The sequence below is a fragment of the Nothobranchius furzeri genome, chromosome 3, assembly GCF_043380555.1.
Source record: "Nothobranchius furzeri strain GRZ-AD chromosome 3, NfurGRZ-RIMD1, whole genome shotgun sequence".
Classification (NCBI taxonomy): domain Eukaryota; kingdom Metazoa; phylum Chordata; class Actinopteri; order Cyprinodontiformes; family Nothobranchiidae; genus Nothobranchius; species Nothobranchius furzeri.
In genome coordinates this window covers 84128613-84152550 of record NC_091743.1, presented here as the reverse complement: position 1 = coordinate 84152550, position 23938 = coordinate 84128613, and the positions used below count along the sequence as shown (strand labels likewise).

Here is a 23938-nt window from a genome sequence, read left to right as displayed (position 1 = left end):
GGTGTGTGCTGTTACAAGTCTGTGTTGTTACGTGTGTGTTGTTACAGGTGTGTCGTTTAGCAGGTGTGTGTTGTTACATGTGTGTTGCTTAGCAGGTGTGTGTTGTTACAGGTGTGTGGTTTAGCAGGTGTGTGTTGTTACATGTGTGTTGCTTAGCAGGTGTGTGTTGTTACAGGTGTGTTGCTTAGCAGGTGTGTGTTGTTACAGGTGTGTTGCTTAGCAGGTGTGTGTTGTTACAGGTGTGTGGTTTAGCAGGTGTGTGTTGTTACAGGTGTGTTGCTTAGCAGGTGTGTGTTGTTACAGGTGTGTGGTTTAGCAGGTGTGTGTCATACAGGTGTGTGCTGTTACATGTGTGTGTTGTTACAGGTTTGTGGTTTAGCAGGTGTGTGTTGTTACAGGTGTGTTGCTTAGCAGGTGTGTGATGTTACAGGTGTGTGGTTTAGCAGGTGTGTGTTGTTACAGGTGTGTGGTTTAGCAGGTGTGTGTCATACAGGTGTGTGTTGTTACATGTGTGTGGTTTAGCAGGTGTGTGTTGTTACATGTGTGTGGTTTAGCAGGTGTGTGTTGTTACAGGTGTGTGGTTTAGCAGGTGTGTGTTGTTACAGGTGTGTGGTTTAGCAGGTGTGTGTCATACAGGTGTGTGTTGTTACATGTGTGTGGTTTAGCAGGTGTGTGTTGTTACAGGTGTGTTGCTTAGCAGGTGTGTGATGTTACAGGTGTGTGGTTTAGCAGGTGTGTGTTGTTACAGGTGTGTGGTTTAGCAGGTGTGTGTCATACAGGTGTGTGTTGTTACATGTGTGTGGTTTAGCAGGTGTGTGTTGTTACATGTGTGTGGTTTAGCAGGTGTGTGTTGTTACAGGTGTGTGGTTTAGCAGGTGTGTGTCATACAGGTGTGTGCTGTTACATGAGTGTGATGCTACAGGTGTGTGGTTTAGCAGGTGTGTGTCATACAGGTGTGTGTTGTTACATGTGTGTGGTTTAGCAGGTGTGTGTTGTTACAGGTGTGTGGTTTAGCAGGTGTGTGTCATACAGGTGTGTGCTGTTACATGAGTGTGATGCTACAGGTGTGTGGTTTAGCAGGTGTGTGTCATACAGGTGTGTGCTGTTACATGTGTGTGTTGTTACATGTGTGTGGTTTAGCAGGCATGTGTCATACAGGTGTGTTGCGTACTGTTGTGCAGCTTTACCTGGACTCTCAGACCCGTCTGTATCTGGGTTCAAGGAGAAGTGAAGCTGTCGTCTGAAGATAGCTCGATCATCTGCATGGATCAACTCAAACACACTCTGGTGGACGACGTCCGACTGACACACAAACACACAAAAGTCAAAGTTCAGTCAGATCTTCTAAAATGAGTGTGTGTCTGGTAGATCCTGTATGTGGGTTGTGTTTTAAATAAAACAACATGTTGGTGAATTAACGAGAGCAGGCAGTTTAAAAACGGCCCGTGTTGCTTTAATCATCTAAATTTAGAAACAAATTCCTTCTACAAACATCTGAACGGCTTTTTAAAAGCACTCTAACTTAATCACCACAACAGCTGCTGATGTCTGCAGCCTCCAGAACCAGACTTTCTGGGTCAGTTTCTGGGCTCGTCCGGAAAACACCATGTTGTGTGTGTGTGTGTGTGTGTGTGTGTGTGTGTGTGTGTGTGTGTGTGTGTGTGTGTGTGTGTGTGTGTGTGTGTGAGCATGCTACATGAATACCCCCAGGAGATGTTTTTCTCCAGACAACTGGATAAAACGGATGTGTTTATGAGTCAAGAGTTCAGAGCCAACATAAACGCACAACTCGGTCTGTGTCACACTCTTCCTCTCGTTTTTAGGTTTCTGCTGCCAGTCTAATGATTGGCTGCAGGAGCTCATGATGTTTGAGAAGAAGGTAAGCGGGACATCAGCGCAGAAGACTAGAACAGCTGATCAGATCGCTCTGGTTCGGTTATCCAGACAATAAAATCAGTGTGTTTCCTCTGAAGGACGCTGAAACAGCAGGCACAGTTTGGAATCTACATGACGAAGATGTTTCTGTTTCATATCTCACGAGTCGTCTCTTTGGATTTTACCTGGTGGAAGCCCAGGAAGTCCTGGATGGTGGGAGACGTGTAGAAGACATAACCTTCAGCCGTCACCACCAACACAAATCCGTTCAGCGCCTGTGGAGTGGAGGAAATGGATTGTTGCCCTCTGAACTCATTAGTGTCTGATCTTTCACCTGAAACCAACACTCACCTGAAGCAGAAGGTCTCCCTCAGAAAAGCTGACTCCATCGATGGAGGCCACCTTAGAGGAAGAGGAGAGTGCTGAAGAAGTCTGGACATTTCCACCAAACATCCGGCTCTGGTCGCCGGTCCAGCTGTTGCCACTCTGACTGGACTTCATGACAGCTGGAGGAGAAGAAGAAGAAGAAAAGGAAACCAAACATCACATCTACGTCGGATTCACAGAGTTAGCACAAACTGAGAGGAGGAAGAGGACGCAATTGTTTCAGGTGATCAAACAGTTATTCTGAAACATGTGGAAAACATGAAGAGCATCACATCTCATGTCTGTCTGCATGTGGGCGGAGCTTCATAATGCTTCCTGTCATCTTACAACACCGCTCTGAGGCTCTTCCTCTTCCTCTCGTCACTGAGGAGGAGCTGAAAAACGGGAGGAAAAACACGCGGAGCACCATAACATATCCTGAGAGGAAGCAGCTGGTTTCAGCAGAGGAAACCAGTTCAGACTGATGCTGGTAAACGTCTGAATTGAGACGGCACCACACTAATTTTTATAGTTAAAAATGCCTGTTTTGTTTTGATTTTTGTGTTCAAAACTAGAACTGGAACTTTGAGCTGCAGTTTGAGATGCTTGGCAGCCATTCTGAGCCATTCCTGGCTCTGAAACCCAATCCTTGGAGGCTCCTGCGGCCCCGGCCTTGTAAAAGGCCAAACGAGGATAGCAGGCGGAGCTGCTAAATTACCCGTTGGCCTCTGTGCTTCCCGCTGCGGAGGGAACGCAGCGAGGGGGCGGCCTCCGAGGAACACGAGACCCGTGTGAAGTGGTCGCTGGAGACGCTCGATCGATCTGGTTCTCTGATCTCAATAAGCAGAGTTTGGTTCCTGGAGGAGATCTCCAGGAGGAGCAGCGGTGGAAGCTTGTAGTGTGTAATTTAACGAGAAACTCTCAGATTATAACTCCTGTAAAAAGCACCGCGCAGCAGTTTTGGAAAACCAACACGTCGTCACACTGATTACATGTGACAACGTTTTAAAAAAGACCTTCAGACATCATTTAACGTGTTTGGATTTGGTTAAGCCTAAAAATTAAACGAAAATTCATCCAAACATGGAGGGAGATAAAGCAAGTTCTGTTTAGAATTATTTTGATTTGCTTCTCAAATCTCCTGAAAGTATGAATATGAACCAAACATCTGGGCGGATTTTTCCCCAGCATGACAGAAACCATCTGAATGAAATGTGGCACAAAGCCCTGTAATCAGGAACGGATGAAAAACCAAGCAGGCTAACAGTTTCCATTTGTTTCCAGTCTTTATGCTAAGCTAAGCTAACCAGGGGTCCAGATGGAGAAAAAAGAAAAGTAAATTCATTCCAAACCACGCCTAGAGTGGGATAATTTAGTGGAAGGAAATCAGAGCTCCAGCAATCCCAAACAATCGGATTTTCTTCCACATGAAAACTAAGATTGAAAAATTTGGCTGAAATCTGCAAGTGAGGGAGTTCTCTGCTTTTGTTTTGCTTTGAGGAACAAATGTTCAATCTGTGGCAGGAAACCGGAGCGATCGGCCAACAATAGAAACTCACATTTAAGCACGAAGGGACACATAATTTGAGTTTTGGAAGAAGCCTGGAGAGCGGAGAAAGAGGAGGTCGGACGTCCTCCTGACGATTTACTCCTCTGCATGTTTCATTTACTCTGCTTAATAGGGCTGTAGCGAAGCCTCGACGAAGTCGACGGCTCGATTCTAAAAATTTGTCGACGTCAGATCCGGAAGTCGACGCACCACGCCCACTTGTTGCATCCCCAGGAGTTTGTAAATAGAGGAGGAATCTGCCCGTTTTTCCTCTAGTTCGCCCTCTTCTCCGCCTTCACTAACATCTCCGCCAAATACCGAAGACCCGGAACAATGTCCGTCCACTACTAGATTCCTTTCCTGTTTTGCCCGCCTTCGTCTCCCGGCAACGGACAACAACTTCCGGGGTCAGATGCGCTGCTTCGTCTCTATCGCAGATGTAGAAAATCACCGGGAGCGTTTCTCCCTTCATTAAGGAGCTTCTTTCAGACATTAGGAGAGCTGTTTTGGTGGTAGCAGTCTCTCCTCCGTGCTGGTCTGTTTGCTGCTGGGTGTTTTTGGTTTATTTAAACTTGGTAACTTGAACTTAACGTTGGTAAAGCTACTGTTAGCATCTTCGCTAACAGCTTCTTGCGTTGGGATAAGCTGTTACGTTTTGGTTTAGAGTTCATCTTTTTTGTGGTGTAGATCTCCCTTTTATTACATTTAGAGTGTTGTGGGTTTTCGGTTTAGTGTAAAATATCACCTTGAGTTTGGTTTAACCCGTAAGACCACTCGCCTCACGCACATAAGTGACCAAAACAAAGCAGCATGGAGACACTCCATCTTCTACCACCTCTCAGGCAGCAGCCTGCACTCCCAAGTTCTACATGTCACCAGAACATAACCAACCAACACAATAAAAGCAGTGTTATACAAAATGGAAGGCCTGTAGTGTTTATTCTCTTACAGTAAGAATTTATCAATTTTTTTGAGGAATTTATTTGAGATTTTCTGGTTTTTGTTAATTGTGCAATAGAAAAATAATCATTAGATTAGTTTTCTAAATAGTCATTAGAATAGTCGACTATTCGATAAAATAATCATCAGAATAATCGTTTTAAAAATAATCGTTTACCCCCAGCCCTACTGCTTAATGAAGCTGCTCGTTCCCACAGATCCACCCAGAGCCACCCACACACCCTCAGAATCCCTCAGCTCTGCGCTGAAATCTCACATCGTGCCTCATCGTTAATCCCATCACGCTCATTTACAATCAAACGTTTTCTGACACATCACAACAGTCGGCTGTAGAAAAATGTTTAATGTAGATAAAAATCACATCCTGTAGACATCAATGGGATTCTGGTCACTAGTTTAGCTCCGCCCCCTGTGGAGCTCGGGTAGACTTCACAGGTTTAAACAGGAAGTCGGACTTGACGTGACTGAACTGGGGGTTTGATCTCGTTGACGGTTTTGACACAATCCCAGTTTGAGCTGGAGGATTCTGGGAGATTCTTTAACACGGAACTTCTACCTGCCAACTGGTGATGTCACTCCAACCTCCACATTTAAGAAGCTGAATGAAGAGCTTTCACACATCTACTCGGCTTAAACGTGGATTTAAAGAGCAAGTCACCCTCAAATAAACTTTTTTTTGCTGATAAACTAAATAAACGAGTGTCTAATCGTGCTGCAGACACGTGTCGTCAATAATTTGGCACTTCAGTGCATCTTAGTTAAAATTTTAATTTTCTGCCTAAAACTGGCAGTGTTGTGCCGTTGTCGGGTAAAAACTCTGCACTGTATTTTCATTTCAATCTGCCATCGCTATTGGCTAAGAGGTATGCTATGATGTAAACTGGTACATTATGATGTCACAATGCTGTTGTGAGCCTGTGTGTGTGTGTATTTGTTAGCAGCTCCGCCTTCTCGGTCTGCTAGGCAACAGCATTTGTTGCATTTTTCAAACCGGAAGTGGGAGTTGAGTAAGAATCTGGTAGGGGGTGACTTGCTCTTTAAAAAATGTTTCTTCTTTCTGATAAAAAGGGGAAATTTTGTTTTAAAAGGCATCAAAACTAAATGCAGAATTTTATAAAAAACATGGAAGAAAACAGAAGGTAAAAATAAAAGGAAAGTAAAAGTAAAGCCAGGCTAAAAGTTTTCCTTTGGTTCCAGTCTTTATGCTAAACTAAGCTAAACTGAACAGAATCGGAACATTTCCAGGTTTGACCCGTCGTTGGCGATGAAACCCGAAGACCGTCTGTAATTTGACAAACATTTGCTCACGGCGCCGGAACGGCTGACATAATATCTCAGCTGATGATGTCACACAGACGCGACACCGAGAAATGCTCAGGAACCAAATGAGCTTCGGCTCAAACTGAAACTCAACCGGATTAAACCTGTTAAATGAATGAAAATGTTTTTTAAAAGTCATTAAAGGACAAATAACATAATAAATATTGTGTGTTTTGCTGGTTTCACTGTTGCCTCACAGACAGTGTTGTCAACTCAGCGGCTTTGTTAGCCTAGTGAACTAGACCAAATTCTTGCTTTGCAAAGTTTGGTCTAGGCATGCTCCATTGGAACCTCCGCAGCTCCTACCAGGACTCTGGCTGGCCAATCACAGCTCTCTAGAGGGGTTTCAAACACATAAAGAGCTGTGATTGGTCCATAATGGTGGGCCAATCATAGTGCTCTATCTGCTTAGTGAACAAATCACAGAGCTTTATCCGCTTTGTGGGCCAATCAGGGCACTCTATATGCCTGGTGGGTGGGATGATGCAACAGAGTGAAACAAGAGTATGTCACATTCTTTGTCCAGTGGAATGTGGAGATCATTTGAAAGACAACGGTAGAACCCGCCCCACAACCGAGAGCCGTCAATGGAGCATGGCCAGACTAAATAATACATTTATTTAGTCTGGCTTGCCAGGCTATGACTTTGTCGCTGTTCCTAACGACTTTTTGACCCCCCTCAACGACTTTTTTTTCCAAAAAGCGCCTAGCGACAAACCTAGCGACATTTCTCAGGACCCGTTGCTACTTTCTGTTGAACTTTCTTGTAGATATTTCCTACAGATTAGCAACAAAGAAACCATTTGCACTCTGAACCGTTCTTCCAGGAGAAAGGAAAGAGAACGATAATCTGCACATGTGCACGAGGAATGACCAATCATAAACACTTTTCGGCCGGGCTGATTCGCCAAAGACAAAAGTACAGTTGCAGAGCTGGAGACCGCCGACGTCTGCTGCTGCTGCAGGCTCACGCTCCTACTAGACGGCGCAGGCATCAACCTGCGATCTCTGGTTCTGCAGCCGTCAGACACTTTGGCTTTTCCTGCATTTGGCAAATAAAGTCATCGGGAGTTTCAACTACCGTCCCGTTTACACACGCAGCTCTGTGGCTCTTCTGAATTTCCCTCAGTGACACAGGGATGGTTATACCATGAGACACCCGCTCCCTTCTGCTCGGTGCACCGTTATTATCACGATGGAGAGAATACACAACAGAGAAGTTGAGAAACTATGAGGTGTAAAAAAAACAGCTTTTTAGGAAAATGTCTGTGAGAATGAGGAGAGCAGGAGGTCTGAGTTATATCCTACAACAGAATATCTGTCTTAAAGTCACTTTATTGATACTTTTGGAATTTATTGTACATATCAAAGCAATTTGGGCCATTTTAATCATGCTAATGAATAACTTTAACACATGACATAGTTTTTATTTTCCTCCCTTTTAGTCATATATATATATCTTTTACATGCTATGGGGAAAATGAATGCCAATGTGGCGGGATGACATCATCAATATGTAAATCAGCACGTGACGTCATCTGGCGACATCTAGCGACTTTTGGGGGGACTTCAACTACTTTCAGTCAAAAACAGTTGGCAACACTGCTCACAGACTGTGTCTGGGCACGCTCAGAGCCGAGGGCCTCCAACCCTCTGTAGCTGCAGGCGATCTGGTTTAGTGGCTCCGACTCGACGACAACAACCAGATATTTTGGTCTCAGAGAGAAATAAGACTGGTGAAGACGAGGAGGACGAAACAAAACAACACGAGTGAAGAAAGGAAAAAGATTCAAAGAAATAAATCTAAATCTTAAAAAAGTAGCAGGTGTCCTGTGGGAGTCCTCCCTACACCTTCTGCTCTGATATTTAACCAGAACCAGCCGACTCCTACTGACTTCCAGGAGAAACCTCCTCCTCCTTGATGAAGAGGAGGCCCTGCGGCGCTCTCCAGCTCCATATGGAGACTACCGTCTGATCAAAAAGGCTTCTGGTGCTGGGAAGTTTCTCATGTTGGACCATACTCTGGTCCGTTGGGTCCAAATGCGCTCTGGAAGTTCTGGTTTAGAGAAGGAATGTTCTTTGCTAACTGATCTAATGGTTCTGATTCATCATAACCCCCTGAAACCAAAGCTGCACATCAGTAAAAGGTCTTAGGAACCAGAGAACATTGATGACATTTTTAAAACTGATTTTTTTTTACCCACTTGATAAAAACTTGGAAATCCTCACAACTAAAAAAACCAAAAGTACATTTAGAGATTTTGTGGGAAATAAACAAGACCTATTTGGTGGTAAAAGCAGATTTTTGATAATAGAAGTTTTCAGACTCGCCGTTAACCCTCTCAGGCTCAAAATGAGTTTTGATAAAAAGGACGAACAACGAAGTCCTTCAGGGGTACTTCTGAGTTAAAGATGCTCATGAAATACGTATGTGGAGTAACCAGGTAGGTTTTAACTGTTGCAAATCTGCAACGCCTGCCTCCAGAGGGTTAAACAACCTCCAGCTTGACTCATGTGTTTTTATTTAGCTGAAGTTGGAAGGAAAAGCTGGAGCTTTTCCTGCGTGGGGCTTTCTGAACTTGCTGAACCCTCCCTGGATGAAACGACTGGAGGCCTCTTCGTCTCGGTTTCTATCACACTCGCTCCTTCATCCCTCCTTCTCTCCGCCGGGCTCTCCTGAACTCTGCGGTTTTTCTCTCTGCTTTGAAACCAGAGAGCTGAATGGAGTCATTGTTCGGCGTCTCGGGGTGACGGAGGGAGATTGGGATCACCGACGGCTCTTTCTGCCTTTCGCTCTCGCCCTCTGATCTGCTGCTGCAGGTCTGGACTGGAGCTGCAGACCTGAGTGCTGCTGTGTTTGTCTCTGGGTTAAAACCATCTCAGAAACATGGATCATCTGCCGTTCTGGTTGTGTCCCTTTGATCGCTGACAGTTGCGTTAATCTGGCCCAGATTTCTCTTCATCTGCACCAAACGTCCCTCAGGAGGAAACACGAAACAACAGCTAAATTACTTCTGAGCTTCAGGGTTATTAGAAAATAAAACCTTAGAATGCAAATGAACTTAAATAAAGCCTCACATTTTACTATACTCTATTGTTTCTAATTGTAAATAAAGTACAAAACAAACAACTTAATTTAACACAAAATCATCTAAGAATATTTTTATAATCAATTATTCCAGCGTCTCAGATATAAAAGAATGTTTTTTTTTGTTTTGTTTGAGACTATTTTTGTTCTTTTAGTTCTTCTAAAAATCATTTAACTACATCAAAATAAATTAGATTATTAAGCATGGCACCAACACCGAGACAGATACGATCTGCTTAAGCAGGACAACAATCTTCTGAGTGACTTATCAACCCAAACCAAGTCTGACAACAAAAGCATTTGGACTTTTCTACCATCTCAAAACATAAAAACAAAGTTTAGAACCCAGACCAGGGAAATACTGCTTTGATTTTGGCTCCAAATGATCAGAAAAACAACAATAAAAAAATATTTTGCGTGCTCTTATTTTGGTATTCCTTTCTGAGTGACACACGCTTCCTTCTGGTCTGAAGGCTAAACTCTCACAAGACAGCACAAATAGAAAATGGCAGAATGAGGGTAAAACACACTGATGACTCCTATACATACTGCGATGGATCATCTAGATGTATTTCTCCCAGATGGTTGTTTTCCCCAATCACCAACATAACCAAAATAAATAAACCACATTTTTATTACCACAACATCCTGTTGAACCTCTGGGCTTCTGTAGCAGCTCTTCTCTGGTTCCATAGCAGCACCACTCATCTAGGGCTGCAGCTATTGAATATTTTAGTATTTGGGTATTCTATCGAATCCTTCATCGGTTAATCGAGTATTCTATGTGATGTTGTTTCAAGTGAAACGAGATTAGGATCTGTTGCTAAAAATATGAAAATAAAAGAGCAAAATTACAAAAGGCTCAATAATATATATTAAATTGGCATTCCCTCTTTCCCAGCTAATATTTAAAGTTAATAAATATTTTATGGAACAAAATTTCACTTACATTTCAACCACATTTTAGGTTTGCATTAACCCCATCCTAGTCAAAATAACATTTATAAATATATTCACAAATAATCTGTAGAATTTATTAATTTCATTAACATGTTCAGTAGTAAGCTACTGGAAATGCTAATAACATTTAATTTCTTTTGGTAACTATGTAATTTTGTGATATATATATATATATATATATATATACACACACACACCGTAAATCCTCTAATACAGGCCGGTATTCAATTAAAGGCCGGGTCTCCAATTTTGGCCGGTGTCGGAGTCGGCGGAGGTGAATAATGGCCGGTCTCTTATTGTGGCCGGGTGGAATGTGGTAACAAGCAAGTACGGGGGCGGTTGTGTCATCTTCTCACTTTTGATTTGCGAGTGATAGACCGCGAGGGTAACTTTAACCGTGCGGAGACGAAGAGGAGGCGAAAATTTGATATCAAGTTCAAAGTGAACGTGCGCTGCAGAACACTGGGGAGCAGTAGCAGGGGTTGTATGAACTAGTTGACTTCACTATAGTGTCTTTTTATGCCTGTCGTTGACTAGTCGCTGTCACGTGATAATTACCGGCAAGAAGCAGCCCTCGGAAAAGACAGCAGCCTGCTGTCAGCAGGTGACAAGCTCCTGCGCTCGGGGGGGTGGGGGTGGGGGGGCAACGTGCTCTGCCAGAGCGTCGGTACTGACACGCGATCGTTCATGTCAGTTCATTTCCTTTAATGTTTTATGTCTTTTATTTGCGGCTTTTATTTGTGTTTCACTGCTGTGGAGCGGGGCACATCACCTTGTCCTCCGATGCACTGATCACTGATGCGGCCGCCAAGCAGGGAGCTCTCCGCTGTTTTTGCGGTCGGTAATCTGCCTCCTGAGCACGGCCACAGTAACAATCAGGTGTTGCCAAATTATTTAACACGCGATCGTTCATGTCGGTTCATTTCCTTTGATGTTTTCTGTCTTTTATTTGCGCCTGATGCGTTTTGCTGTGGAGCGGGGCGCATCACCTTGTCATCCGGTGACGCACCGATCACTGATGCGGCCGGCAAGCAGCGAGCACTCCGCTGTTTTTGCGGTCGGTAGATCTTTTAGAACTGCAGTTCAAAGGTAACTCATAAGGTGAATATATATGAACCCAGGTAGCAGTTTCTCTTTAGGATTGAGAGGAGATGCAGGAAGATAATAAACAGACAGGACAGAAAAATAGTCAAATAAAAACAAGTTAGTTTTTGTACCTGCTGGTTGCAACAAACAGACACCATTGAAGGTAATCAGAAGTGAGGAACAGAAAATGAAATAATTATTTTAATGTTTAGAGCAGCAGGAACTCTGAGAGGCTGCAGGTGCATCAGTGAGTTTGCGGCCGCTGCATGTTGGAGGGGGAGGGGGAGAGGGCTGAAGCAGAAACTACCTTTGTTAAAAGAAATGTGTTTAACTTTGACAATGTGGGCTCAATATTAATTGTCAAAAACTCCAACGAACCACTAGTTCATTTTGCTCAAATAGAAATAGAGGCCTGCCTCTAATACTGGCCCTCCTTCCAATAAAGGCCTGGAGCTTGATGAGCTTGAGTCAAATACAGGCCCGGGCCTGTATTAGAGGATTTACGATATATATTATGTACGGGTTGGCAACATAATCCAGTCTAAATTGTGTTCAAATGTCAAAGCATTTGTGAATTGTATGCTACAACGGCTTGCCACAGCACTGTATGCTACCCGTTAGCTTAACATTAGCATTTCTGCTCATAGTTTAACTCTTGATCCAAATCTTTGGACCATTTCTGGCTTTTACAATGGTTTGTATCTTTGCTGGTTTCTCTATTTTCTTCCACAGCACCTAGATCACCACGTAGTGCACCAGTAAAATGTGTTCAGACTGTGGTGCGTTCATTTAATGAGCTTCGATTCAGTAAAAAAATGAATTGAGGAATTTACTGAATTGAACCATTCAAATCATTCAATGATTCGTTTTAGCCCCACACTCATCCATGTTCTCTTATGGCACTTGCACATTAGCGTCAGTACGGTCAGGTATGGGACTGAAATTTGGTTTGACTCAGGGGTCACATTTGAGCTTTCCGTTCTGAGGTAACTCTTTTTTAAGACCTCCTCCCCAGAGGTTTGACTGGGATCGGGGTGACACTACGGACTGTTTGGCCAGCTGAAATTACGCCTACCGACTCTGATTGGCAAGTAGAATCAGCAAGCGAGGGTGGGGGTTTCCTGCATGCGCGATTCATTTTCATGCTGGATGCAATTGAGTAAACTTCTTTGTCTGTTGCACGGAGCTGCCGATCAGTGGGAACGGGAGAAGACAGCTGTGTGTGTGTGTGTGTGTGTGAGCAGCAAACTCTGCATGTAGCTCTTGCCCCAGCGAGCCGGCCGACAGCTGCTCAGTGGAAGGAGAAAGCAGTGTGTGTGCGTGGCCCACAGCAGTGGAGAAGAGTTTTATGAGGACACACACAGCAAATTAATAAAATAATCTGGTTAAGAGTCTCCAAAAACAACACAGCTCATTTGTTTATCAAATTATGGAGAACACCACAAACTTTCTCACGTGTCTTAAATGCCGCCCACAGGCTCTGGGATTTCTGCATTCATACATGTGAACACTACACTGCCCGTACAAGACCGAACCGACGCTATCCTCCTCTGACCATTCTGATCCTAATGTGTAAGCGCCATTTAGGTAACTCATTCATTGTGTTAGTTGTGTGTGAACCATTTCATTCATGTTTATTCTAAGCAGGCCTAAAATGTATATTTTATACAAGATTTAATTGCCATCAAACTGCTCAACTCTGCCACCTGATGATGTCAATCGGCATCTATGGTCTTCTTAAAGCCCCAGTGTGTGATATTTTTACCAGTTTACTATCAAATCCTGTGTTTCCAGTTAACAACGATCGAAGTGCGATCTCCCGACACGGGGGGACAGAATATTTCAGGGAACAAAATGTCTCACAACACCTGACCTCCCGGCTGACGTCACCCCTCCGTGTGTGAATTGTGACAGCTTCAAGATCTAACAGAATAGATTACAGCTAAACATGAATTTGGCCAATATTAGTCTTTTATTAAAGGCAAAGACCCTGTATTTCCTACCAGCCATCGCCCAGTTTTCTCTTATTAATGTTGATCTCAAAATAATTTGTAAAGCCCTGGCAAAAAGATTAGAGAAGGTAACCCCCTTTCATAATTAGGGATGCACCGATGGATGGGCATTTAATCGTAATCGGCCGATAGCGCCCCTATCGGTTTTGATCGGAATTTTCAAAATAGATCAGAGCAAACCGATCAGGTAGGGTTGTCACGGTAACCAGTGTAGCGCTAAACCCCGGTAAAAAAAAAAAAAGAAAAAAAGTTGACAATAATAACCGTCTTGTTTTTAAAAAAACTATATTATCTTGGTGGGTTTACCGTGGCTGCGGTGTAGGCGCGGTGACCCTTACCAGCCACCGTATCATCGGCTGAAGTTGCCGGCGGCACATGCGCACTTTGTTGTTTACAACAAAACTTTCTTGAAGCTAAAGCTGAAATAATGGTCAAAGGAGGAGACGGCAGCGCTCAGGAGGACATTTATTATCCCTCAAAGAAGACAAAGTCGGAAGTACAGGCATCTTTTAGATATTTGAAGAATGCCGAGGGAGTTTATGGAAGACGGACGGCTATCCTGTTTGCAGCACGAGCAGAAAAAGTGTCTGTGAAAGGCAGCAACGCTTCAAATCTCATGACACATCTGCGTGACCATCACCCACAACTCTACAGTCAACGCAAGGCAAGTTAACGTTAGCGTTTTAGCTAAAATGCGTGATCCGAGGATTTGGGTTGAGGGAGAACGCAACGAGTCGCTATATAAAGCAGCCGCAGCGCCGCTACCTGCATATAAACCGTGTCACGGACACCCCCATGTTGAAATGACGCTATGCATTACGGGGCTCCCAGGGGCAGATAAGAGTTGGTCTCTCTCCGAGAATAATTATGAATTTAACAACGATTACTGCCTGATGACATTTTCCCACATCTGCAAAGCTCACTGGAAGGACACAAACCGAGGACAATATTTTCCTGATATACGGATTACTCAAGTAAGGGTAAAAAAGTATCTGATTAGAAGGCTACTTGAGTACTGAGTATCATCTGATCTAATATTTTTAAAATGATGACATCAAACAGACATAAAATAAGAAGTTATGGGCAAATATTGGTATTTTAAAGACTGAAGGGGAAAATGTAAACAAATAAACAACTTAATTACAAAATAACACATTTTAGGCAAAATTTAGACACAAACTGAGGACAATATTTTCCTGATATACAGGGTTTATTTAATTGTGTGAAAATGTAGCATGTTTAAAAAAAAACCGCGATAATACCGAAAACCGTGGTAATTTTGGTCACAATAACCGTGAGGTTAAATTTTCACACCGTGACAACCCTAACCCCCAAATTCCACTACCTCCGCTCCGCTGCGCTCCGCTCCGACACGAACGCCGGAGCAAAATCGGTCCCGTTGTAGTCAATCAGAGCAATTCCACTACTGCGGCCGTGCTCCGGCAGTGCGGCGCCGTGCGCCGCCCTCTGTTCCGGCGTCCGGCAAAAATAGAATCGATCCTATTTTCGCCGGACGCCGGAGCACCTCCGCAGTAAATGGACAGAAATCACAACGGCCCAACAGGAAAAGGAGCGAGCACAATTTCCGTTTTTCACAATAAATCGATAAACAAAAGGCGTTTTTTGTTTCATATGCACAGGTTTAACAACTTTTAACAACTATCAATGGCGGCTGAAGTTTAAATGCACAAAAATAAGCCATAAATACAGTTTCTACTATCAAAGTAGTCACACTTTGTTGATCCAAACACTGCTGATCTGTCAACACAAATGATGGGCAGATTAAACAGCTCATGCCGATGTTTCTCCCACACAACGGGTGTTTGGATCTAACTTCCGCGTTTACTGCTCGGACTGTATCGCAAGATCTCGAAAATCCCGCGCATGCTTGTTTGCCCCCCTCAGGTCTCCGCACCGGAGCGGAGCCGTTGTAGAGCGGGTACCAGTAAAAATTGAGTTCGGAAGTGAGTGGCTGCGGAAGGCGGGGGCGGACCGGAGCGGAGCGGAGGTAGTGGAATTTGGGGGTCATACAGACCATTTTAGATTAGGTTACATTTCCTTTATTCCCAGATTATGTAGTTTGTAGCACTCATTATAATGTTGTAGAAAATTTCTGGCCAATGAACGTGATCGGTATCGGTGATCAGCATTCTATGATATCTGTATCGGCAGCAAAAAACCTGATCGGGGCATCCCTATTCATAATACACCCTGACCAAACTGGTTTCATTAAGGTAGACACTAGACAGTTATCCACAAACTCATGTAGATTACTTAATTTGATAGATTTCTCTTACAGTAGAAACATATAAACTAGTATATTATCTCTAGATGCAGAAAAGGCTTTTGATAGAGTTAACTGGAAGTTCTTATATGCAACTTTATATAAATTTGGCTTTGGGAACTTCTTCAAAAAATGGCTACAAACATTATACAGTTCACCAACAGCACGTGTCAGGACGAACGACCCCATATCAGCTAGCTTCTGTCTTCAGAGGGGGACCAGGCAGGGATGCCCACTCTCCCCGTCACAGTTTGCTATCTTTATTGAACCACTAGCGGCAGCAATTAGGCAAACTACAGGTATTAAAGGCATTAAATGTAAGAAAATAGAACATATGATTAGTCTTTATGCAGATGATGTTTTACTCTTTCTCCAGAATTCTCAATCCTCTCTCTACCAAGCAATAGAACTGACAAACTCCTTTTCAAGAGTTTCAGATTACTCTATAAACTGGTTAAAATCCACAGTTCTACCAATAAACTTCTCTTTTCTCAATTTGCTTAATACACAATTGGAGTGAGGGAATATCACAGACAGGGAATTAATATCTCTCCCAAGTTAGCAGATCTTACCAAACTAAACTACATCCCACTTTTAAGGAAAGTGGAAGATGATCTTGCAAGATGGAAATCCTTACCGATATCACTCATGGGGAGAGTTGCTACAATTAAAATGATGGTCTTACCCAGAATAAATTACTTATTTTCAATGATCCCAAACAAACCACCAGCTGACTGGTTTAGATCTCTGGACTCCTCAATTACTAAATTTCTATGGCAGGATAAACCTCCACGAATTAGCTTAAAAACACTTCAGAAGACCAAAGACAGAGGAGGACTGGATCTACCCAACTTTTATCATTATTTCTTAGCCAACAGGCTGCGATATATACCAAGATGGTTGCAAGATAACCCACTAGATGAGTCCTGGTTAGATATAGAACAGTGCTTCTTGTTCTGTCCCACCCCCCTGCAGCTCAGCGCTATCTCTCCTCTGAACCTGGGTGGTGAAGCTGGGACTCAGCATGATGGACTCTCATTTCTCATCTGCTTCATTTTTAAGAGTAATGTTTTGTAATCAAACACACATACAAGTAATACAATGAAGATAAAATCATGTACATTTTTCTTACAAATAATAATCTACCTGAATGAAACAGTCTGTTTTTAACACCGATCTGTGTGTTTCTGCAGAACATCTGCATAGTTAAATTCACTCTGCAGCCACAACCTTTATAGGAGGCCACTTCCTGCCTAAATGAACTCTATGTAAATAACATCAAACGGTAAAAAGTATCCTATTTCCTGTTTGCTGCAATAGCCATCATCCAGGTGAAACCAGGACTCTGAAGCTGAACACAAATGTTTTCTGATTGCTTCCACTTCCTGCTCCTGGGTGAAAAAAGTCTCACTTTTGAAAACCACCACTCCTTCCTTGACAACCACACCCACACCCACACCAGACCAGTAAACAAACCAACGGCACCACAAAATAAACAATTAGAGACAAACGAGGGAGCAAAGCTTGGAGATGCCACCTCTGAGTATCCTTTATCACCTGAAAATGAGTTATCATCTTTCTTCTAATAAGAATTTTATTCTCAAATGCCTCCTTAACAAAAATGGTTTAACATTATTTAATTTATTTTGAGTCGGCTCGCTGCAGGTCTGAAGATGTTTCTGAATAAAAACACACCTTTGACCTCTGTAAATGACCGCAGGTTCCCCATTGATGATCCCAAATACGACACACCCTCACAGACCATATCTTCATCAGAACAAAAGTGAGGAGATGAAGGTGTGGATAACTGTCTCAAGTTCAGAGCGAGACAGAATGGGACTCAGCAATGTTCCTGAGATGGAAGGAGGAAGCAAACAAGATAACTGACATGAGAATCCAGGGTGAGAGGTGGGTCAAAGGTCACGCCAAGATTCCTGACAGAGGGTTTGGTGTGAGAAGCAAGCTGACCAAGAGAGTCTCTGACTTTGGGAACCAGCTTGTCTGAGGCACAGATGAGGATCTCAGTCTTATCTTCATTCAGCTGTAGAAAGCTCCCAGCCATCCAGGTTTTAATAGAGTCTAAGCAGGTGTGTAACAGCTGCAGCTTAGACATCTCATGGGGCTTAAAGGAGATGTACAGTTGGATGTCATCTGCATAAAGATGGTAGGAGATTTCTTTGAAGGAGCTCAGGATGTGCTGAAGAGGAAGCAGATAGAGGAGGAAGATTAGAGGCCCCAGCATAGAGCCTTGTGGGACACCATGGGTGAGGAAGGTGGGGGAAGTCCTAAACTTGGAGACGGCAACAGAGAAGGAACGCCCAAACAGATATGAGGAGAACCACTCCAGAGCAGATCATGATAGGCCTACCCAGTCTCTCAGCCTCTCCAGTAGCAGGTGATGGTCAACAATAGGGCTGCACAATACATCGAAAAATTATCGTCATCGCGATAACAGGACGTGCGATAGGCCCATCGCAAAACACGGCAAAAACAGCGACAAAAGTTTGGTTCAAACATTTCCATCCGTGTCATACATCAGCTTTTTGTAAACCAGCTGTTTTTTATTCGGAAGTATTATTTGACCAATCAAATGTAGTCTTTCTGATATGCGGCCAATCAGATGGTTCCATTCACGTAATACGCCTGCCCCCTACATAAACCCTTTTGGAAAGCAACACCCAAACAGAGTTTGCGGCGCCGTTCCCTTGTTCGTCATGCTGGCTCAGAGCAACAAACGCACTTTGTGCTGATGTTTCTGGATTCAGCGCTGCTTTCAAACGTGAACGTGAGTCCGCTCGGTGTCGTTAATCATTTTTACCGGGCTGACTCCGACACGTGCCGGTGAACCAACCCACCTTCAAATTGCTAGTGTTAGCCCCAGGCTCTGGTTAGCTTCCAGCTAAAAGGCTACAGCACTCTCCTCCCAGTCCCACCCTGCTAAAGAGGGCCTGGAAAAGTTCCCCCACACATCAAAGTGATTTTTCATTTATGAGCTTTTATAACCTTGTTAATCAGGATAGTTGATTTGCTGCTGCACATAAAATGTCAGTCAGAAGCTCTGCTAGCCGGTTATCTTAGTTCAATTTGTTAGCTTGTTATCAGAATCATAGTTGCAGTTTCATCATCTGAGCTGCTTTTTAAGATCTAGGTAAACTTGTTCAATTTGGGGTTAAACTCAAACGTTTTCAAATATTTTACATTTAGTTTTTTGCCAGTTCCTCTTCTGAAAGGCAGACAATTGTTTTTCTCTTTCCCTCAGAAAAATCTTAATATTCTCCTAGTTTGGCCCAGCACAGTTCACTTCCCAATAGCAGAAACAGCCTTATATCATAAACACATAAGTGGAGAAAATGTTCAGTAGCAATGAGAGAATTTGCTGTTGCATTTAAGTGATTAAGTGTTAACTATTATTTAACATTTAAACTTATTTTCAGATATTTTTATTTATTCTAAAAACCCTGGTAAGGATGTTTTTCTGTATTTGGAGCATCATAAAAAGTTTTACGGTGGTGGTGATGTTTTAAAGTCACTGAGAAACTGCATGCATGCAGTTTGTTGTTTTGCTGCTAATACAGTAGCAGGTGCAGCTGCATATTTTTGCAATAAAAATGTTATGTTGTAATGGAATTCATGCATTAGTTTTTGTTTGCTTTGAACCCAGAGCAGACATCACACGTCAGATGACATCAACACTGCATACTTTAGTATTTGTTCATTTATCGCGAGTAATATTGATATCGCAATATTAAGCACTGTTATCGAATATCGCAGGTTTTCCTTATACCGTGCAGCCCTAGTCAACAATGTCAAAGGCTGCAGTCAGGTCCAGCAGGACCAGATCAGAACCGTCTCCTGCATCGCTGAAGTTCATTAGAGACTAGAGGTGGGAAAAATGATCGATTCTAAGATGCATCGCGATTCAGCCTTGCATGATTCCGCATCGATGCAGCAACGTGACATAATGAGATTCTCTCCCTATGTCTATGTCGGGGGTCGGCAATCCGCGGCTCTGGAGATGCATGCGGCTCTTCCATTCATCTGATGTGGCTCTCTGTGCTTGTAAAATAATGAACGGATATTTAAATAAAATGCTTTATATTTTACTGCATTAATTTTACATCTGTATGCCAATTCTAAATGTAAAGATTGTCTGCGTAAACCTGAACACAGTGGCGGCTGGCCAGTAGAGGGCGATAGGGCGCCGCCCTCCCAGTTTCCCCAGTGTTTTTTAATTTTTATTTAAAAAAATAAATAAATAAAATAAACAATAATCACATATTCTAAGATAATTGTGTGTTTTGTAACAAAAATAAATCATATATATGTATATATATATATATATATATATATATATATATATATATATATATATATATATATATATATATATATTGGTCTCTGCCGGTCTCTGCCGAGCGGTGGAGGCTGTGTGCTGTGTTTCAATCGCCCAAACAGGACGAGACCAGTCGTCCAATTGCTGACAAGAAAATCAAAGGGTAGGAATGGGAATGTATCCAATCAGCGTCGACGTTGTTTCAGAACGTTTCAGAAGCATGATGGGCGATAGAGCTACCGCCAAGGCTTTCGTTGGTGTTCGGTAGAACTCGGAGAGTCTCGTGACGCAGATGTAATGGACGCCAGTGCGCCTACAACCAGGATACCGGATCTCAGCAGCCACTGAATTCAGTTCGGTCTCTTCTCCAGTATCCGTTCGAGAGGAGAACTATGGTGGAAAAACTTAATGTCAAAGAGCTTGGACCAGATCAGCCCGACGTAAAGATAAGCCAGCAGGAGGAGGAGAGAGGTAAACTGTACACACGAGGCTTCTGGGAAGGCTTGGCTAGCTGGATGCAATCACGCTAATGCGTTATTTTGCTTTCCGTGTTTGTTATTCAAAACGACGGTGACAGATGAGGCATGGATAGAGTCAGGAGTTACGGACATGAAACATTTTTTTGAGAAGGTGAAGAAACATGAGTTATCCCGGTCACACATGGACAACACGGTGAAGCTAGCTATGCTAGGCAGAGCTAACATTGCCATGCAGCTAGAGACGAGCACAGGCTCGCAGTGAAGAAACACAATGAAGAAGTGGATCAGAACCGGCACATTTTGTCCAAGAGAGAGATGTCAACACAGTGTATGAGCACAAGGATGACCTCCTCAGATGTTTCCAGATGATCAGAGACTCGGATGACTTTGATCCAATCACTGAGAGAGAGGCAGGAGGCTTTGTGAGAATGCTGGAGGAAGAAGATTTCGGCTTTCTGCTGGCATTGTGTCACAAGATCATGCCACATGTGGACATGCTGTTCAACCAGCTGCAGAAGAGGAACATTGACTCTGTCTACATCACAGGGGTCATCCAGAGCTTCACCAACAGCATGCAAAAGATCAGGTACATACTTGTTTACTTAATATTATTGTGATGAAATTCTCCAGTATGTTAGTTTCACAAACAGTAATGTGGATGTGGACCATTTATGGTCATGTTATTTTATGTGCAATTTAATGCAGTATTTTTCAACCTTGGTCCGCAAGGCAGTGTGCCAATAGTCAGACACACGTGGATTAATTCCTTTGTCCAATAATGTAAGACAGGAAATAAAAGAGCCGTGCTTAATTCACGAAATAGTGAAGTTGTGCACAAAGCTCAGAAAGCACAAGTTTGTTAAAAAAAAAAAATAGCACAGCCCCACCAAAAATATTTTTCACCAGCCGCCACTGCCTGAACAGTTCCAACCCAGTCTTACTGTGAGACCGGGTAGACGCGTCACGCTTGTGCGTAATCATATAGGCGCATTCTGAGCTGACGAGGATGTGAGATTCTGGGATTCTCCTCAGCTTCTGGATGTGTCGCCACATTGGAGACAGGAACAAGCACTATTCAGCCAAAGTTTCATAATCAGGGAGCATTTTCTAAGTGACAAGTCTCGCTTCAGTCGGAGGAATCTTCCTGCATGCGCCCTGGTTCTGCGACGTGCTCCAAGCCCCTCTCCACTTCTTCAGCTCACTGTGCGCCGTACGTACGCGCTGACAGCGAGTTGCGCTGAGCTTCGTGTCCAGCTCAGATGGGAATCTTTTCTTGAGTGATTTAGCTACATCTGCGATGTGCGAAACGAATATAATGTCAGTTCGTCTGCATGCGTCTGGGTAATTCTTTCTGTTCTTTCTCCGTCAAAATAAATAGTCAAAAACGGGAACTATCCAGTCAACACAACACAAGCCCTGCTTTTAATTGTTTTGTTTTCTTGTGAAAATAGTTAAATTTAACTTGATTAACACCAGAGCCAGGCGCACTGCACTGTAAATGAGGGAAAAACAAAATGATCGGATTCTTTTCTGACCTTCCCCACCTACAAAGTTTAATTACAACAATCAAACGTGACAGAGCCTGGATTTGTATTCTGAACAGTCTAAACATGTTTTAAAGGAAACGTATGACAAAAGTGGCACCTGCTCAGTAAAACCACCAACAGGGTGAAAAATATCAAAATATTGTAGGCAGAGACAGGCTACAACTTCTGGATCCACTTTATATAAATCATTTTATTGATTATCGTCTTATGAAAGATAACTTTGACGTACACGAACGACCGGTACCGGCTGCTGTCTGAGGGTAGGCCCCGCCCACAACGCAGCAGCTGCTGTGGTGTTTTCTTTACTGTGGGAAACGGGTAATAATGGCTCTTTGATGGGAACAGGTTGCCGACCCCTGGACTATGTATATGCAGGACAATAAAATTTTGAGGTATTACTTCTGGGGGCAGAGTTGCAATGACATGCGCACTGCGTTGTCCTAGAAGCAATTGGACAGGGATACAGGGCCAACATTACCAGTAATCAAAGATGTACCCATTACATTTAAATCGGATGTCTGGGCTAATTTCTGTTTTGGGATCCTGGATGTGAAAGAATCACTTAACACAGTATTTGTTTACTATTTTTAAGTTCAGTAATATTCTATCTTAAAGCTGCTCTACCGAAAACATTATTTCTTATATTAAGTAATTATAGGCAGCACACTTTAAACATTATTGCTCACTATAGTGAATAGATGAATGTTCTGTTTTTCAGGGATTTCGAAATCAAAAAGAAATTGAAAACTATTCTACTGCTTTTATTAAGTAATGAAAATTTTTGTGTGAAGAATCGGGATGCATTTCAGACTCAAATCGAATCGTTAGGCAGATAATCGGAATCGGATCGAATCGTGAGGCAGGTAGAGATGCACACCACTATTAGAGACCCTAAGGAGAGTAGTTTCAGTAGAATGAACTCCACGGAAACACGACTGGAAACTATAGCCGCTTTCATAAGAAACATCATGCTGGCAAAACAGCATAACGCTAGGATCACATCAGCTGCGATATTTGCGCACTGCCTGCTGCTCTTTCTGTTCACATCAGGAGAGAATTTTTGCCGAGCGCTTCTGCTCACGCCTACTGTTTTCCAAATAAGTTTTTTATTCACGTTTATTAAATCCATCTTTTGCTGTACAAACCGCATTTAAAATTATGAAAATGCTATGTTTGTCCACAGGAGTGTGTGTGTGTGTGTGTGTGTTCATTGTCATCTCTCTAGTCAGTTTAGATACATAAAAATGATCACATTTAGCAATCATTGTGTTTTATTTTTTAAAATGTCTTTATTTTTGTTAAATTTACCGGCCTGCCGCTTCTGTTTTGGTTTGACTTCCTGCCAGAATTGATGCCACTGAATAGAAGTGTTCTTCGTTCCACTGCACTTTGGGGCGCATCGTCGCGCTTCCGCGTCCGACATGATCCAGGGGTAATACAGCCACCATGATGTGTCTTATGAAAGCATGGTGGTGGCATGGCGATGTGGCAATTTTGCATAATTCAGGCCACCAATCTTTGTGGTAATATTACCGCAACGCCAAACCTGAAAGAAAATTACACCTTGGTAACAGAGGCTGGTGTCATGATCACGTGTGGACTGTCTGCCAAGCACCGGCCGGCGACCACATAGAAAATTAAAATAAACGTGGGCAGTCAGTTCTGCTTTTGTAAACAGAACGATCTGAGATGGTAAACTGGAGCGTTACGGAACTCTGGTAGCTTCTCTCCTAGAGCTGTAGTGAAGCGTCAATGACGTTGACGGCTCGATTCTAAAAATTTGTCGACGTCAGATCCGGTAGTCGACGCACCATGCCCGCTTGTTGCATCCCCATGAGTTTGTAAATACAGGAGGAATCTGCCTGTTTTTCCTCTAGTTCGCCCTCTTCTCCACCTTCACTAACATCTCCGCCAAATACCGAAGAACCGGAACAATGTCCGTCCGCTACTAGATTCCTTTCCTGTTTCGCCCGCCTTTGTCTCCCGGCAACGGACAACAACTTCTGGGGTCAAATGCGATGCTTCGTCTCTACCGCAGATGTAGAACATCACCGGGAGCGTTTCCCCTTTCATAAAGGA

General features: G+C 43.1%; 1 protein-coding gene across 2 annotated transcripts in view; it reads right to left on the bottom strand.

Annotated features, from left to right (window-relative positions):
• ahr2 (aryl hydrocarbon receptor 2) overlaps nucleotides 1–23938 on the bottom strand; it is a 92138-nt gene that overhangs the window by 3252 nt on the left and 64948 nt on the right. For both annotated transcript variants that reach the window (XM_054734529.2, XM_054734540.2), the window contains exons 3-5: nucleotides 2227–2381; nucleotides 2061–2150; nucleotides 1188–1302 (exon numbers count right to left, since the gene is read on the bottom strand). In XM_054734529.2, coding sequence (XP_054590504.2) covers nucleotides 1188–1302; nucleotides 2061–2150; nucleotides 2227–2381 — 360 coding nt within the window. The remainder of the gene's footprint in view (nucleotides 1–1187; nucleotides 1303–2060; nucleotides 2151–2226; nucleotides 2382–23938) is intronic.